The 18759-nt window shown below is 36.8% G+C and overlaps 1 protein-coding gene across 1 annotated transcript in view; it reads right to left on the reverse strand.

Moving 5' to 3' along the window:
• The window catches only part of LOC126253142 (BUB3-interacting and GLEBS motif-containing protein ZNF207), a 73173-nt gene that overhangs the window by 19749 nt on the left and 34665 nt on the right, over positions 1-18759 (reverse strand). Inside the window, exons 4-8 of the mRNA XM_049954287.1 lie at positions 16483-16726; positions 16269-16392; positions 14653-14750; positions 14359-14488; positions 6708-6800 (exon numbers count right to left, since the gene is read on the reverse strand). Coding sequence (XP_049810244.1) covers positions 6708-6800; positions 14359-14488; positions 14653-14750; positions 16269-16392; positions 16483-16726 — 689 coding nt within the window. The remainder of the gene's footprint in view (positions 1-6707; positions 6801-14358; positions 14489-14652; positions 14751-16268; positions 16393-16482; positions 16727-18759) is intronic.

The raw sequence follows: 18759 nt of genomic DNA on the forward strand, positions 1-18759 counted from the left end.
CAGATACCTAAGTATAAAAAATTACAAAAGTTTGATTGTGGTGTGACGATCTTGTTAATTCCCCATGTTCTGATTCATTACAATATATTCTTTGCCTGCTCCCACCTCTTCCACTAACAAGTTCTCAGTTCTTCAAATCTTGTCAATACCAGCAATATTTTATTTCTTCTCCTTTCGCTCAATAAGTCTCTGCAGTATAGGGTGAGTTTTCCTACAATGATACTTGCCCCTTTCCTCCATCCTCATACCTTCTTCTGATAGAAGCAATCCTCAGGTCCACAAGTTATCATCAGTATGACTAACATTTCCCATTTAAAGTAAACTGAGCAAACTTTTCTATGCACATCAAGGCCTCAACAATAACTTCTAAGCAGAAATATTCTATATCTTGAGAACAGCCTAGTTGCAAGCTTATAAATTAATATTGGCCTCAGATATCTTTATGTTGTGACACAAGCTTTAGGAAAATAGTGCCAATGAGAAGTAAATCATAGAATGGCAATGTTGGTGTATCATCTTCTTCCTTTGAACACTATATTTACTGTGCCTGAGCAACTAATAGTACTAATTAGTTTAAAAACTACATTCAGCAATGTAGAGGTTTAAATGAATTATCCAAAAGCAAAAACTGTAACCGCCCCCCCCCCCCCCTCTTACTGAACTTGTCACTATAGAATTTTTCCTCTATTGATGGTACTTTCAAATGTCGAACTGCTTGCTGACGCTCATTTAGGTAAGGTGCAGGATTTTTCATAAACCAGCATTACAGTGAAATGTACATGAATTGTTGGACCAATTCCTTTGCTGTGACCCAATAAAAAATTGTGCCATTTTATTTCCCCACCAATCGAAAATGCATTGAAACCTCAAAACATTCATTTAAATAGTTTTTCTGCCATTTTCTATATGACTTTTAAGATCTATTCTACCTATAAAAGAATTACACATTGAATAATGGTATGGAGCTTTCTTACTTGTTTCCATTCCTGTAACATCTGAATCCATGCAAAAGATAAACCAAACCAACAACCGATTCTTGTTTGTTGACTTAATTTGTGCTATTGTAGGTAAACGAGAAGCAAATTACAAGCTCACATATCTTCAGCATCACATTTTTTAGAGCATTCACCTACTATTCCCCAAATAATCTAATAATTTGCCAAAAAGGTAATGATTTTTGTGAAAAAGTGAAAATTTTGTATTCCCCATACTTGTGTTATCGACCTATTGTGTATTAAGTTTCATGGTCAGCATTGGTTTACTTCATGAGATATAAAAATTCCAAATTTGCACTTTTTTCATTCCACGATTTTCACGTCCAATTTTGATTCAAATTATTTAGCGTTGTTAGTCTGCGAAGAACAATGAAATTTTTTTGGTAGTTACAACCATGGTCTTTCTAATGAGACAAGTTTGAAAAGTTGCATAAAACAGTTTTTTTTTTCAAAATGCGGTTAATTTGTCTTTTTGCATCATCACTATCCTTGCACTTCATTTACATTATTTACCCGATTATAAATCAAAGCTTTTTCCGACATTCGTTATTCAAAAAAATATGAGGTCATATTATATTCACAGATTAAATCACTGCTACTCAGGTCAACATTTTTAAACTGTTCACCAGATACAGGTCATCTTACATTTAGAAATGAGGTTTCATACAAATTTAATTTGAAGAATTGTGAAGAGTGGGGCTTAGCAAACAACACTTATGTCTGAATAGGCTTGTGATTTCACGATATGATGAAGCGCTTGAGTCAGTATCAACCTCGCTTGAACCAGTACTGACCACACTTGAAAAACCACACAACACTTGACTAGCAACAATAACGCACGGGATGGATACATGAGAAACTACGAATTAGCCACAGCAACAATCTAATGCTCTGCTTAAAAACTGACAATATTGTGAAACACAGGAGGAAACAGCATTAAATTCTATCCACTTATAAGCTTTTGTTCTATTTGAAGAGGTCTGCAATAAAAGTTATCATATATGTATGAACACCATATACCTGTATTTATGCTTTTTTTAAACATTAACGTAACATCAAAGGCGAAAACCTTGTCATTCAAAAACCAATGCATCATTCTGAACCAAAGTTAGTATTTCATTTGGTTATGAGAAACTAATGATTTATCAAGTGCATTGCTAATGAGAAATTCTGCCACGGTTCAAGATTACAGAGGAAAAATGTTACCAGCTTTTAATCAGTTTTCACCAACAGCCATGACCAAATCGAGAGACGATCGAAAGTTCGAGAATTGCACTGAATTGTCATTACAATCTCACATTTCTGCATTAGTTGCTGTTGTTACATGTGAACTACACCCAAGAAGATGTTGCATCTGTGTTTCACTGTTGCTCAAACCTAGCATTACGGAACATTGAAGGGGAAACAGTGACACCAGCTTAATTGAGTTGAGTGCAGGGAGCCAAGTGTTGAGCAGGCAGAAATTTTGTCATGCTGCCAACCTCAGGAATTTATACTGTGTTCTTTGAGATTTTATGAATGTCTACTATTTAAATTGCAGTTTGCCTGAATCGATTTGTACATGGAATTGAATTGACTTTAAAATTGGACAAATACTCATATTCCGCAGGAAATGCTGCAAGTTTGGATTGGGGCCAGTGGAATACTTACATGTTTCCTGCAGCAATCTTGTCAATGCTCACCGTAAGGTACGACGGGAACGGTTGGGGTTATATCAGTTGCTGGTTTTACACAGCCAATGACAGCACGGCAGGCAGACAGGGAGTATGGAAGTAAGAGACATTTTAACATTCTCACATCAGTATGGAAATGGAATCAGCTGTGTTAAAAAAAAAAAAAAAAAAAAAAAAAAAAAAAAAAAAAAAAAAAAAACCAGCAGTAGGTCCCTCTGTAACCACCACCTGAGAAATCACAACACATTCAGAAGAAATAGCCAAATATTTGTGACAATGAAGATTTAAATTTCACAGCTGTCCTGGTAGGATGATAAAAATAGTGATACCACATACAATAGGCTAAGTAAACGAAAAAGCCAGTGAGCATAAAAATTAATGTGATCAACTTCTTTTTGTTTCTTTCATTTCTCCTTGTATTATCAAATTGTAAATAATAAATACATGGCATAAGTTTGGAGTATGTGTAACGTTAACATTTTAGGAAGATATTTTATGTCAATAAAAGTTCGTAATTTTGATTAGTAAGAATAATTCAGGGTTGTCTTATACTAGGATAAATACAGTATTCACTATTGGCATGTGACACATAAATGAGACAGAGAGCCTTGTGTTAGGTTACTACATGCTGAGGTATAAGATGCCAAACTTTGAAATCTTTTTGGGACAAATTTTTCTGGACAATTTGTCTAAAACTTTCTGGCTGACTATGATTCGTAAAATTCTTTCCAGTATTATTCCTAAGAGAACGCAAAAAGTTGTACAAAATGGCCAAATTTAATTTCTTTCAATGAAACATTGTCCAAAATACAACAGCTCAAATTTGCCAGAAATTCATGTTCCCTCTGCACATGGTATCAAACAAGTTACTACATCATTGCCAATATTATCTTGATGAACATTAAACTTTACTGATGTTCATTGGGGACATGTATGAATGTTCACACAAAATTTCATCAAAATCCATGATGGCAGAACAGGGAGGCCTATACCCAGGTTGCTGATACTTTGCACTTGACGTATGCGTTTCAAGCTGGCAACGAAACAGGTTGGCAAGTGAAGAACGAGAAGCAAGGGGCACCAGGTGTGGCATGTGAACCAATCTCAGCATGGTAATCGCTGCCAGTCGTGATGTCAAAGCTCCCATGTGGCTGGTTTTGTTTGGTGTGAACATAAACAATGTGCACTGCGTATCGCTTCTACCATGTGCTTGTGTTGCGCTGTGCTTTCATACATGGTGGTTCAGCAAATTCTGATAAAACTCTCAAGTCTTACGAAAAGGAGAAAGAATACCCAAGTAATAATGGAAAGCCATCAGTTCCTGCCAATGAAGTTGTGGAACGGACATCAAAAAGTTCTTGGAAGAGTAGTAATCAAGGGAGTGTTATTGCAAAAGTTGAAAGATGCAGACATGAGCCCTAACAATTCGGAGCCATATGAATCAGATAATGTATTTTTAGTGACTCTTGGAAAGAGGAAAAAGCAGTCTCACACTGTCATCGACTTGGATTCTTTTAAGACTGGTCCAATTCAGAGGCATACTTACGGTTACTACAGCTGGAAAGAGAAGCCTATGACAGTGTCATTAAAAGAAAGTGAACTTCTCAGGGGTGGGAACGTCACTAAAAATAATGCTGAAAAGTACGGGTTTCCCTTACAAATCACTACATGAACGCAAAGTCCTGTTAGAAAATGTGCATGATGTCGTGGCTCGTTATTTGTTTTTGTGATGACAATCATGAAGCTGGTTTTGGCGTTGATTCCATCTATAGTAACAATGGGGAGCTGGATCGAATTGTGCCATTGTTGCCATAAAATGGTGAGTGAAAAGCTAGGAATACCAATTATTTATTGCATCATCATCATCATTATAAGATGTAGAGCAAGCAGTTACAGTTTCAGTTATTACATATTTTGTAAATCTTGTACTGCATGGTTTTCAAGATATTGGTCATAACAAAATGCTTATTTTCTGTATTTCTTTGCTACATTATCGAAAGCACGTGTTTCGTTATAATTATATACAAATTATTACATGGTCGTGTATTTGCTCTTATTGTGGTAGCAAGCCAAAAATGAATTCTTATATATAATGTTATTTCTCAATAGCTTACAATTACAAGATGGAACAGAAAACTTATTGTCTGCTATGTGTGTAGAGACCACTGTTGCAACATCGCTATTGCAATGTAGTCAACTTCACTCGATGTAATGCAAACTGTGTAGTGCCTTGTTTTGTTGGCGCAGGTACAGATGAGCTGACACGGCCCCATAGCTGTGTTAGATACCATCATAATGCACAATAGTGTGCAAAATTAGAGACAGAAGTAACTTTCTCATGATGTGTCACTGCCAAATAACATAGCTCAATGAAACTTGGACCTTAGATGAAACTCGGACCATACATAGAACTGCTACAGTACAGAAGATAATTCGAAGAAATAAGCAGGACTGGATACATGTGAATAATGGGAAATCAATTTTCTATAATGTTATTAATGTCTACAGCCTGTTCTAAGTACTTTGATATATATGTTATTGTATTTGGAATGAGGAATGTCCCCTATATACTAAATTTCAGAGTTGACATCATGTACGCTGCTATGCCCTTTATTTCAATCAAAGAAAATTCATTACTATTTCTCACAAGAACTGAAAAATGTTTGCTTCCAGTGTTTCTGTTTGATAGTGTATAGTGGTTACACTGCTAGATTCCTAAACCTGTAAATGTTATATTAACAGTGATGCTGTCTGTAGTGGAGTTGTTATTGCTGATGTGGGCATCTTATTTCTGATATAGGAAATAATGAAATGTAAACAATGTGATGGTGTAGGCCGCCTGCGAGTAACTAAACAACTATAAAAAAAAAGGTTGAGTATCAAAATTAGTTGTTCTGCACAGATCCTGCAATAACAATGGAAGCGAAGTGCATGCAATGTGTGCAATAGGGGAAGGGAAAGAAAGAAAAGCTTCTCCCCCCCCCCTCTCTCAGCTATTTGAGACCTTACCAAAAAACTTAGCATTTCACATGGGTCCGTGGCAAAGCATTTTAACCAACAGTCTGCGAATGTGATGAGCGCAAAATTTGTTCCCAGCCTTTTTAGTGATGAACAAAAGGAAAATTGTGTATTAATAAGCACGAAGCTGAAGGATCATCTTCATTCAAATCCAGCCCTCCTGTCCAAAACATTAACAGCAGATGAAACATGGGTCTATGGGTGTGACGCTGAGACAAAAATTTCCAGTTCCCAATAGAAAACCCCCAAATCTCCTTGCCCTGTATAGGCATGTCGGTCAAAATCAAATATAAAAATCATACTCTCTCTGTTTTTCCAATACTGTAATACTGACGGCACAGTGCGATCAAATTTCGTTTCAAGGGTAACAACTGTACATGGCAAATTTCACAAGGGTGCATGCAACATCTGTGAATGTGAAACTATGTACAACGTACGAGACCTGAAAAATTGGTTAATGGATTCCTCCTCTATGACGATTACGTGCCGTGCCACACTTTATTTTTGAATCACGAGTTTTTGGCCAGGAAAAGTGTTTGTTTGTTTGTCTGTCTGTCCGCATCCACCTTACTCATCAAATTTAGCACCATGCATCTTCTGGCTCTTCCAAAAAATTAAAAGCATATTTGAAGGAAAATGTTTTGACACCATTCCTGACACTAAGAGGGCCACGACAGAGCAGCTGAATGCCCTTTCAAAAGAAGCCTTCCAGAAATGCTTCCAACCAAGGATTCACCTCTGAGCTAAGTGCTTTGCAGCCAAGGAAAGTACTTTGAAGGAGACAATTTCAAATTCCATGTAAGCTCATTACATTGTTTATAATAAAATTAGTCACTATATTTTTTGATCACACACTGTAGGTGGTTTCCTGAAGTTGATCCCACCCCTGAGCCTCATAGCCTCACTGAAACTAAAGTTTATAGCCCTTTTTTAAAAAAAGGGGGGGGGGGGGGGGGAGAAGAAGAAGAAGAAGTTTCATAGTAGAATCATAATCTTTGTGTTAACTATATGTAGCAATTACCTCTGCACTTGTCTGTGGAGTAGATGTTGACGTATCTACAGTCTTGGGTGGTGGTTGACGTTGATACTTAGGCAGCCTTGCACGGTATTCCTCCTGCAATCCAACAGCAAGATAACATTTATACACACATATAAAGTGAAACAAGTGATATTTACATAATAATATAGTTATTCATAAATCTGCAGTTATTTGCTACGCTGTCAGAAAATACATTTCAGAAACTTTCTTTTTATCAATCTTTCTAATGGTCTGACACTTTCCTCCATATTTCCCAATCTTCTGTGAATCTTATAATCTCCACATAATTACATCAAATGTCTTCAATAATTTTTCTGCTTACACTACTGTTGGTGTGTCAATACTGCTTTAACTACTACCAGCAACATGTTAACTATTCCCGATGCCACAGTAACTGCCTTTTCTTCTGGAACATGTCTTCCACACAGATTTCTTTCCTTGCATATTCTTTTCAGTATTTTGTATTTTATCTGTTCACTGGATTTGTAAAATTCTTTATTTCAAATGTTTTAAATTTCTTCTTTGGATTTCTGAGGATTAATGTTTCACTTCTATGGAATGTTACAAAAGACATTCAATTTCAGGAACTACTTTTGCTAATTTGATACTTAACCTCTTCAAAACTATTCAGTCTACACCTTACTGGAAGCAGCCGATGTATTCAACTTTGATTCCACAATCATCAAAACAGGTTACTGGAAGCAGTAATATATAGTGTCTCCCAAGAGCAATGGTCAATATGAAGGGATACGAACGCTAATTCGAAACGAAATAGTCCAGTAATGATGGGCTCTAAAACAGATCCCTGAAGAGTTACAAGCACTTGCCCATCATTGCTATTGTGAAAAATCTTTTCTACTGAACAAGTGATCGTAGCTCTTAAGGCATGCATTTTAGAGCCCATTTTCACTAGACATTTTTTTGTTGTTTTGGTCCATACTACTTCCTCCCAAAATATAGAAAACATAGAGCTTGCAGTAAGAGATTTGTTTCACAGTTTCAAAGAAGTAGTAGTGTTCATAGCTCTTCAGGCATACTTTTTTGAGCACGTTTTATGAGATTATTTTGCTTTGAATGAGCGTTCCTATCATATGCTTGGGTGTTGACCGTTCCTCTTGGTACACCCTGTATTACCTGAGAGAAGCTGGGACAGTAGACTGTTGCTTCTGACAAGAGAGCCATAAAGTTTGGAAGCAGCTTTTGGTAAACATGCATAGCTAAAAGCTATTTCTACTAAAGGAACATTTAGCAACACTCATTAAATGTTTCTTAGTGTTGCGCTATATTTCAGTATGTTGCTGTTTATTTTGCTAACAAAAAGAAAAGGAAAAAAAAAAGATTCTTTTGCATGTTTTCTGTGGAAGCAATTAAGTGTCAACATACCTCAGATACTGTTTGTTTCTGTGATGGAAACTATCCATCTTTGTAGACCTCTTTTGATAGTAATGAAATGCAGTATAACCCTGCTTTCACATTCCCAGAATTAACGTTTTCCTGCCATTTACAACTTTTTTTATCACACCTGTTAAATTTCTTATGTTCACAATGTCAATTTGCACCTATTTTTGCATTTGTGTTTATAATTTTTTCCACGATTTACGCTTAATGAAACAATTTCCCTATAGAAAAAACGGATGAAATTGACATAAAATAACACTAGCATGGCATTGACCTTCAAGCTTTGTTTACAGATGTTATACGGTGAAGTTTATTGCTGCCAGGCCACTCCACTCAGCATACCTGAATCGGTGAAAGTCTGAATGATTTTATGCCTTGTCACCTGCCACTGGTAAGCTCTACTTGATGTGGTGGCTGATGGGAGTTGAATGAAGTTATCAGACTGTTCATAACCGTTTTCAATTCAACCTGTCTCTACGGTGTACACGCAGCTTCCCGATTGTCAAGACATCTTTGCGTTTCTTGAAAGTATATTTCGCATTTGTTGTCGTTTGGCCACTAGTAGCACTAGGTGACACCTTTGCTCTCTTTAGAATCCACATGCTTCTGGTGTAAATAATGAAACACTGCACCAGTTAAGTATTTTTTCATGCTTAGCACAACACATTTCGATAATTTATTCTCATTGTCAAGTACAAATATTTACATAAATATTTTTTTTTTTACATTCCACAAACAGTGTGTGTGTGTGTGTGTGTGTGTGTGTGTGTGTGTGTGTGTGCGCATGTGCCAATGAAGGTACATTTTTCACTTAATGCAACATGTACTTGTTAATACAATTACGTGAACCAAACATAGATTCTGGGGATCCACGGAAAACTAATAACCTTTCGTACAAACGCAAAATCAAACGATGTAAGTTCAGGTGTTGTGCCTGTCTGTGATTCAATGCCACCTATATGTGGTAAGTAGCACCCCATCCTTTCAATAGTGTAGTTATTCAAAAAAACACAAAAAAAAATTAGCCAAGATGCAGATCTAAGAATTAGAAAACAAAGAAGAAGAAAGAATTAGGCTTTGGAAAGATATTTAACATGAGCATTTTTTCTTGAAACAGTCTAATTATAAGAGCATGCTATTTTTGCTTACATGTCGAGCCACATCTCTGCAGAAAGTTGAATACACGAAAAAGAGACAAGTTATATACAAATTAATTTTTTCTAGATATATCTAAAATTTCAGTGATTACTTTGGTAAGAAATTGTTTGATTTGCTATTAAATACTCCCACTTTAAATAGCTTAGAAGCTGTAATGTCCGACACAATTCTAGCAACTGGAGACTTAAAAGCTGTGCACTGTTCTTGCTTTAATTATTCCTTAAGTGCTTCTGTTTGGCTAAGTTCATGCGTATTTGACTTTGTAGTGTATCACCAGATTTGATATCAAACAGTGAATGTTAAAAACTGTCAGTAGAGCTTCAGATCCCATGGCATCAGCACTACGTACAGTGACATTAGTAGCAGGCAACTTAAAATCAGACAAACAAAATACGAAAGAAATATTTTAAACCTTTTTGGGAGCGTCACCATTGAGAGAGGGATTATTATTCACAATGCTATTACAGGAACAATGACCGCAAAAGATAAAGGGTCATCAAGAATGCCAGGATAGGACTGGTTTTACAACAGGCACAAATAGCTTATTAATCAGAGGATAAAAAAACATTGCTGATTAGTGGGTTATCTTGGAGCTTGGTTCAGCAAATTTTAATGGAATATTTGGAAAAGAAAAGGGTTGCTGCCAAGTTCATTCCTTGGGTTCAGAGTGACAATCAAAAGGAATGTTGAGTTTAAACATGTCATGCTTTAAAACAACAGCTTGATCCAGATTTTCTGTCAAAGGTCATTACTGGTGATGAGCCATGATGCTATGGTTACGACCCAGTAACAAAGCAACGGTCAAAGCCACTAACAGACAACATCATCACCCCGTCCAAAAAAATTCCATTCAAATATCAAAACAATGATTATTTGCTTTTTTTATGTCAAGGACGTAGTTCATTAAGAGTTTGTTCTCCCAGTCAGCCCATCAATCAAACCTTTTTATTTGTAAATTTTAAGAAGAGCGTGCAACAGTGTTCATAAAAACAAGACCTGATTTGTGGCAGACAGGAGACTGGTTCTTCTGCCATGACAACACACATGCGCACACAACCATTACTGTTAGACAGTTTCTGGCTAAAAATTTGCATGTTTCTGCTGCCCCATGCACCTTACTTGCCTGACCTGCCTCCATGGAACTTTTTCTTATTCCCATGCATGAAAAGGGGCATGAAAGGACACCAATTTGACAACACTGCAGAAGTCAAGATAAAATGAGGGAGGAGCTGACAGCCATTTCTAAATATGACTATACAAAAATGTTTTGAACAGTGGAAGCATCAAAGGGACAAATGGATTAGTTGTAATCAGAAGTATTTTGAGGTGGATAAGGATGTTTTGTAAAAAAAAAAAATTGAAAACATATAGATTTTAAAAAATAATTCAGGTTTTCTGGGTACCCCCTTGTAAAAGATAAGCCATAAACACAAAATCATTGTGGTTAAAGCTGAGAGAAGTTACAAACTGCACTACCAATACATAAACACCATGTAAAGAAATGAAAGAGGGCAAAGACCCACCTCAGCTTAATGGTACCATTGTGGAGAAAATTGTAAGAACATGACTGCTACACTTTCACTATGATAGACACTGGTAATACAGAAAACACAGTAGCAGCTCATGAATTAATAGGGGCTGTGTGTGAAACGTACAATAATTTTCACTGCATAAGCCTCACAAAAGATCTATCCGAAAATCCTAAGAAGTGCTGGTCCATTGTATCTGTAGTGGCTTCATCTGCTGTTGAAACTGAAGGCAGTCAACGAAAAGCAAAAATATTGAATTCCACATTTGAAACTGTATTTACGTATGAGGATACTGCTGTACCAATATTTCAGCACTTCACTGACTCACAAAGGAGAAATATTGATACTAGCACCCTCATACTCAAAAGCAATTAAAACTACTCAAAACAACCCCATGATCAAGTCATGACAGGATTCCAGTTAGATTTACAGATGTTGCAGAATTAGTTCTTTTCCTAGCTCATATTCGTCAAGATTTTCCTAAGCAGCAGAGTCATTGGAAAATAATACAAAAAGGGTAACAGATTGGATGTACAGAATTATATATCAATATTGCTGAAGTCCACCTGCTGCAGGATCCTAGAGCTTATTCTAAGATCAAAAACTACAATGTTCCAGAACAAAAATAAGCTTCTCTTAAAGTATCAGCATAGATTCAGAAAACAACTTTTGAGTGAGACAACTTGTTTTATTCATAGACAATATCAAATGCTCATGAACCGGTAGACTGTAATATGGTGTTCAACACTGTACCACATTGTTGACTAGTAATGGTGATATAATCATGAGGAGTATCTTCATAGATATATGACTGGTGTGATGGATATTTGAATCTGTACATGACAGTGGCTGGTGAATGTTAAACATGTAAAAGTAACATCAGATGTTCTCCCCGGAAGTGTAACTAGATTTCTAATTTTCTCAATATGCATTCACAATATTCAGAAATGGTCAGCACCACTGTAAGACTGTTCAGTGATGACGTTGCTATCTTTAAGGAAGTACTGTCTCATATGATTGTACGGAAATGCAGAAAGATTTGGACAAAATTTTCACTTAGCGTGTAATGAATAGGAGCATTCTAAATATGGATAAATGCAAGATAAAGCCAACTGCAAAGACAAGGAACTCAATAGTGTCTACTTACAAGATAAATGGTGAACATTTTCAGCACATCATATTTTGCAAATATTAAGGGGTAATACTAAGAAGTGATGTCATGGGTTTTCAGGTAAAATCAGAATTGTGGAAGGCAAATGGAAGACAGAATGGTTAGAAAGGTTCTGGGAAAGTGCAGTGCACCTCTATAGGAAACTACGAACAAGACACCGGTGTGATCAATTTTAGAGTCCTTATCAAATATGCACGACAGCCAATACCAAACACATTCAAAGACATCCAGCTAGGTTAAAAACAATTCAGGCCAGGTGATATGAAAGTGTATTAGAGATGCTTGGAGAAATTATACAAGAATCCTTGGTAGAAAGCCAACAGTTTTCACAAAACCATATTGGATGAATTTAGGAAACCTGTATATGAGGAAGACTGGGTGACTATTCTGCTGCCACCATCACTCTTCTCACACAGGGATCATGTAATTATGATTAGGAAGATTAGGCTTATAGAGAGACATGGGACAACTAATTTTCCTACATCAATACACAAATGAAAAACAACATTAACACTGGTACAAAGTATCTCACACATGCACTGAACAATGGCTTGCTGATGAGACATGTGCACTATGTGATCAAAAGTACCCGGACACCTGATTGAAAATTACTTACAAGTTTGTGGCGCCCTCCACTGGTAATACTGGAATTCAATATGGTGTTGGCATACCCATAGCCTTTGTTCAATCAGGTGCTGGAAGGTTTCTTGGGGAATGGCAGCCCATTCTTCACGAGTGCTGCACTGAGGAGAGGTGTCAATGTCTGTCAGTGAGGCTTGGCACAAAGTCAGCTTTCCAAAACATCCCAAAGGTGTTCTATAGGGTTCAGGTCAGGACTCCGTGCAGGCCAGTCCATTACAGGGATGTTATTGTCGTGTAACTACACCACAGGCCCTGCATTATGAGCATGTGCTCAATCATGTTGAAAGATGCAATTGCCATCACCGAACTACTACTCAACAGTGAGAAGCAAAAAGGTGTTTAAAACATCAATGTAGGCCTGTGCTGTGATAGTGCCACGCAAAACAACAAGGGGTGCAAGCCCTCTCCATGAAAAACACGACCACAACATAACACCACTGCCTCCAAATTTTATTGTTGGCACTACAAATGCTGGCAGATGACGTTCACTGGGCATTCGCCATACCCACACCTTGCCATTGGATCGCCACATTGTGTACCGTGATTTGTCACTCTACATAACATTTTTCCACTCTTCAATAGTCCAATGTTTACACTCCTTACATCAAGTGAGGCGTCATTTGGCATTTACAGGCGTGATGTGTGACTTATGAGCAATCGCTTGACCATGAAATCCAAGTTTACTCACCTCCCGCCTAACTGTCTTAGTATTTGCAGTGGATCCCGATGCAGTTTGGAATTCCTGTGCGATGGTCTGGATAGATGTCTGCCTATTACACATTATGACCCTCTTCACCTGTCGGTGGTCTCTGCCAGTCAACAGACGAGGTCGGCGTGTACACTTTTGTGCTGTATGTGTCCCTTCATGTTTCTATTTCACTATCACATCGAAAACAGTGGACCTAGTGATGTTTAGGAGTGTGGAAATCTCGCGTACAGACGTATGACACAAGTGACACCCAATCACCTGACCACGTTCGAGGTTGGTGAGTTCCGTGGAAAGCCCCATTCTGCTCTCTCACGATGTCTAATGACTACTGAGGTCGCTGGTATGGAGTACCTGGCAGCACAATGAACCTAATATGAAAAACATGTTTTTGGGGATTACTGGATACTTTTGATCACATAGTGTATATGTACTGATATCTCCCTTGAAGACTGGGCAAAACCAATTTAAGTGCCCCCTCCCTCCTAATCTGAAAAACATTAGCTTTGTGAAACAGAGTCACAGTTCACTAGTTCTCTAACCTATTACACTACAATATTTTCAATTACAGATCACAGACTAGCAGATGCTATTCCAGATGCATATATGCGGATATGGTGAAAATGTGAACAGAATTTTACTTGTCTATGCAATTTCTATTTGTAACCACCAACATTTAAAAATGACATGATAACTTTAGAGCATCTGAATGAACACACACTTTTACATGACAGGACAACAAAAGCAAATGTATGAATTGAGGTTGCCCCCAACCTTCTTACAGAAGTTGCAACAAATAATGTATGAGTTTCTGTCTCTGTAAAAATGGCTCAACACACTTATGTGAGACTGTTACATACTAAAGCAAAGCTGAAATATGGACAGAAACACTCCGCAAGAATGTACAAAAAACAATCACACAAATAGCCACAGAATAATGATTTAATCCCTTCCTGGAACAGCTATATCCCGTGCCCAATTTTCACTACCCATAAATGCAAATTACACCTTAATCACTGTGCTACTTACAAGGGAAATATCCTCTTGTGGATGGATAATTTTGCTTGAGGCACCAGTTGTGTTGATAAGAGCAACCTTTTGTGGGCTCTCATTAACAGCAGGTGAAGACGTAGTTTGACTGCTCTGAGTTGTTGCCGTACTGCAGAGAGAAAATTCTGTATACATTACCAGTAATAATGACAAGCAGATAATTTCTGAATACAAATTACCAAGACAGTCACACTGATGCAATTTGCAATTATAAACTGCATCATATAGTTTGTGTACCACGATACTAACTACAAACTTATATTAACTGTTTACCTGTAGGCTGGAAATGTGGGTTTCACAGGGCCTATGGGTGCATTAGCTGTGGTGGTAGTTCCTCCAGGTGTAGCAGTCGTGCTGACTGAAGTTGTTGGCTAATGAGGAAGGTTTATAAAGAAAACATTTACAAGTTGTTTACTGGCACCAGAAATTAGTTATGTCATTATAGACAACGTTTGATTAAAAACATAAATATTAAAAAAAATCATTATTTCATATGTATTCAACATATTTTAGAACACTAACAGAAGTTTTGGAAAAAAAATATTATTCTTGATAGTGAGTAACGTAAAGGTATATAGAATAAGAAAAACCACATTCAATAAAAGTTACCAATATTTATAATCAAACACACAAATTTATACATATAATGATTTGTTGTATCAATATACAATGATACAATTTACCTGACAACTATCAATAAGTTAAAAATTATGCTTATCCATAATTAAACATACTCTATCCAAGCATTTTCCATCAAAGCAATACACAAAGTTTTCTTCAATGGAATCGTTGTCTATCTTTCTAATGAAGTTTACAGCAATAAAATACCAAGTCGACACAGCTGCTGTTCTCAAAGGGTTTTCTCAATTACATAATAAATAATTCAGTCATTTTCTCTATTGAGTTCATTCATGTGTATCAGCAGTACTGATTTGTGTGTCACCAGTTATAAAATGCCTATCTTTATAGAATTCCCATTCTTCTTATTGTCACTCAGTATGTAGCACTTTCTTGATTCTGTTGTTTATTATTTATATGGTTACAAACCAGCTCTCAGCTTCTTAAGCCATCATCAGGTGGCAACTGAATGTCACAACCACACATAACATGATGTGTGACTTATGCAGATGCTGTATTACTTACACAGATACAGAAGATACATAAAACAATGAGATAGAGAGTGTTTCCAAAAGAAATTATTTAAAAAATCATTACAGAAATCATAACCTTCCAATTACAACAAAAAAGTTTTATGCGGATCTTGTCACCTGTAATAAGTCGCACACGATTTGATATGTGGTTGTGATGTTCTGTTGTGGTTACCCAAGAAGCCGAAAGCCGGTTCATGGCCAAATAAATAATATTTTGCCACCTGCACTAGTATGTCTATTACTAAGTTTTCAAGACACAAGAAAGCCAAAGGAGCACTACACTGTCATGACCAACACAACAGCAATGCCTCAAAAGTGCATTCTGTCACTTGCATTACAAGTGTATTTCCTTTGACAAATCCTTGCTTCAGAACTGTTGATGAAGAAAGAAATCCTCTTCAACACTTCACAACTTTTAATTCAATAATTCTTAAGCTACATATTTTTGGCTTTGCTTCAATGGAAAGGAACATCTCCCTTGCCATTACATTATTTAGAACATTATTATCTTTATTTGCAACTGAGGCTGACGTGTTATATGTATATGTTTATTATCTTGTTACCACAGCTTGTCCTCTTCCTCCATTATTGATTTTATTGTACTGTCTCTCATAACGGCGTAAATATCAATGCCATGATCACCCATCCCCACTCGCTACGGTACCTTTCTCTCATTTAAAACTATCTCCCTGAAATGTTATATACCTATCAGAGTAACATAATAACAAATATACTTACAGTGGCAGTACTTGGAAACAGTGGTTTGTTCTGAGCTGCTTGAGTAGTTGTTACTGATGCATTCATACCCATGTTCACTGGAGGAGGTGCCATGGAACCCATGGGTCCCATCACTGGCATACCACTAAAAATGTAACAATGAAAGAAGGTAGATAGAATACCAACAACTAAAACAAGCATCAATTGGAAAGAAAAAGAAAGATAGTCATCTTACCCTGGTCCCATAAATGGTGGTGCCATATGAGGTGCCATAGGTCCCATCATATGATGTCCCATGGGAGGTCCAAATTGTCCCATAGGTCCCATATGTGGTGGCATAGGGGCCTGAGGGTGTGGTGTCATCATACCTGGCATTACAGATCCAGGAGGAAGAGCTCCTGGTCCATTACCAAGCAGGCCTTCTGGCTTTGCCTTCTTTGGTGGTGGTTCTTCCTCACCGCTGCTTGGTGACGTCCTCCCTAAACAATTATTTAAGCACTCCTTGGCACATAAATCTTTTTATTTTATATGGCTTAGTGTGTTTGGAAGAAGGAATGAGAAATTGAGGGAAGTGGGGAGGGTTCAGCCACTAATCACTGCAAAACAACTGATACAGATGTGTATCTTAACAATGAAAGTGATCCTATAATGTTGCAACTTCGCCAAAAATTATGGTGGTGCTCTTCTAACATGTTATATATATATTGTGTGTGTGTGTGTGTGTGTACAGCACACACAAAAACCTAAGAAACCTATAAATATTTCATGCTAACTTGGTTTTGAAACGGAATTAAACTATTTCAGATGACAAAAAATATGAACTGTATTCATTTTTTCACCACATTTTTCCATGAATATGTTTTTTTAGAAACAATGGCAAACCTTTTGCTGAATGACACTAATTACAAAGTACCATTCTAATATATGTGACAAATGTCTAAATAATACATTCATCTAAATATTTTATACTGACTGTTGCAGAAAGTGAAGGAGATCTATAACTGTTTTGCTGATATATATAAGCATAATGATGCATAATTTCTTGAAGGATGCTATTATGAAAATGCCGATCAATTACATTGAACATTGGCAACAACACCTCATTAGCACAAAATGCGACTGCAACAGTAGCCCACAGCACGTGTGCGCTGCAAATGTACATGTTGGATAATTCATGTTCACATACCACAATAACAACATGGAAAAATCGAGGTCTTATGCTTTAAAACAATAGCTTTGCTTTAACCACAGTAACACTTCATTCATGTCTGAGAACTGTTTCAAACCCACAGATTCGCCTTTTTATGAGGGATGGGAGGGGAAAGCTGGTGGCACCCAGTAGGGTACTCAGTGCAATTAGTTATGAAGCAGTCCATTTTATTTTACCTTGGGGAGATGGAATACAAATATTCAAATAACTAAGGTACCTTAAGAGTACTAACAGCAACTGAGAATATTATTTACCAACAATTTCACACACACACTCGCAGATATACTGAAAAACAGCTTTATACTAGTTGCTTCAAACCTCGCTCTTTCGCCTTCAGGGATTTCTAATTATCGACCGAACAAGATTGTACTGACCAACTCACACCACTATTTAAGAAAATGTGCTCGTTATTCCAAGTGTACTCTACAGTTTCATTTATATGTTAGACCATAATTCAGCTCCCTTTCTTGTTTTGTGTCTGATTTGTTTATTTAGTGATGTCACTTCATCAGCCCTTTGTCACACTTTCCTTATAATTAAGTGTATACTTTCTCAGAGTACGGTAAAATAAAGTGAATATGATCAGGTGGCACGAATCCGATATTTTCAAGATTTGGGTATCTGAGTAAGGTATCTTAACAAGAACACCAATGACCACTGTTGTGAATTCTTGACTGATTTGTCTACAACAATGGCATGTTGGGGCATGCGATACAGACTAATGGCACTGTCAGTATTTATGTAATTCATGTCCTGCACTTGTGAAGTAAACATATCAGCATGAAAACTTCTGCTGGCATAATGTAGTTCTGGTAAGCAGTAATATTTTTACTCGCATATGAACATCAAGTGCTCCTGCTTCAATTTATTTTTATTTTATTTTATTTTTATACAAGTTAGACACTATTCATGCCGAATTACAAAATTACATTTTTGTAGGGTGAATTTTATAATGTGAGTATACAAGACGGTTCAAGAATCTACCTGGAAATCCAACAACAACCCAGAATTTCTTCTAAATACTACAAAGTCTGCCAAATCAGGAATATTAAGTGCTTACTAAGCTTTAGTCCAACATTCAATTTCTTATACAACATCACATGACAAACTCAAGAACACACAGGAAAAATCTAATTGAAGGCACATTGTGTTATGTAAAATGGGGGTTTCTTTTGAGGAATAATTATGTTAGGGACATCACATTAGCATCTTTAAATTGAGCAAGGTGGACTGAAAAAAGATTTCGTGACAATTGATGTGGTTGCAAGTGAGTATAAAGTTTTCTGAAAAGAAATAAGGAAC

Source organism: Schistocerca nitens, chromosome 4 (assembly GCF_023898315.1).
Source record: "Schistocerca nitens isolate TAMUIC-IGC-003100 chromosome 4, iqSchNite1.1, whole genome shotgun sequence".
Lineage (NCBI taxonomy): Eukaryota > Metazoa > Arthropoda > Insecta > Orthoptera > Acrididae > Schistocerca > Schistocerca nitens.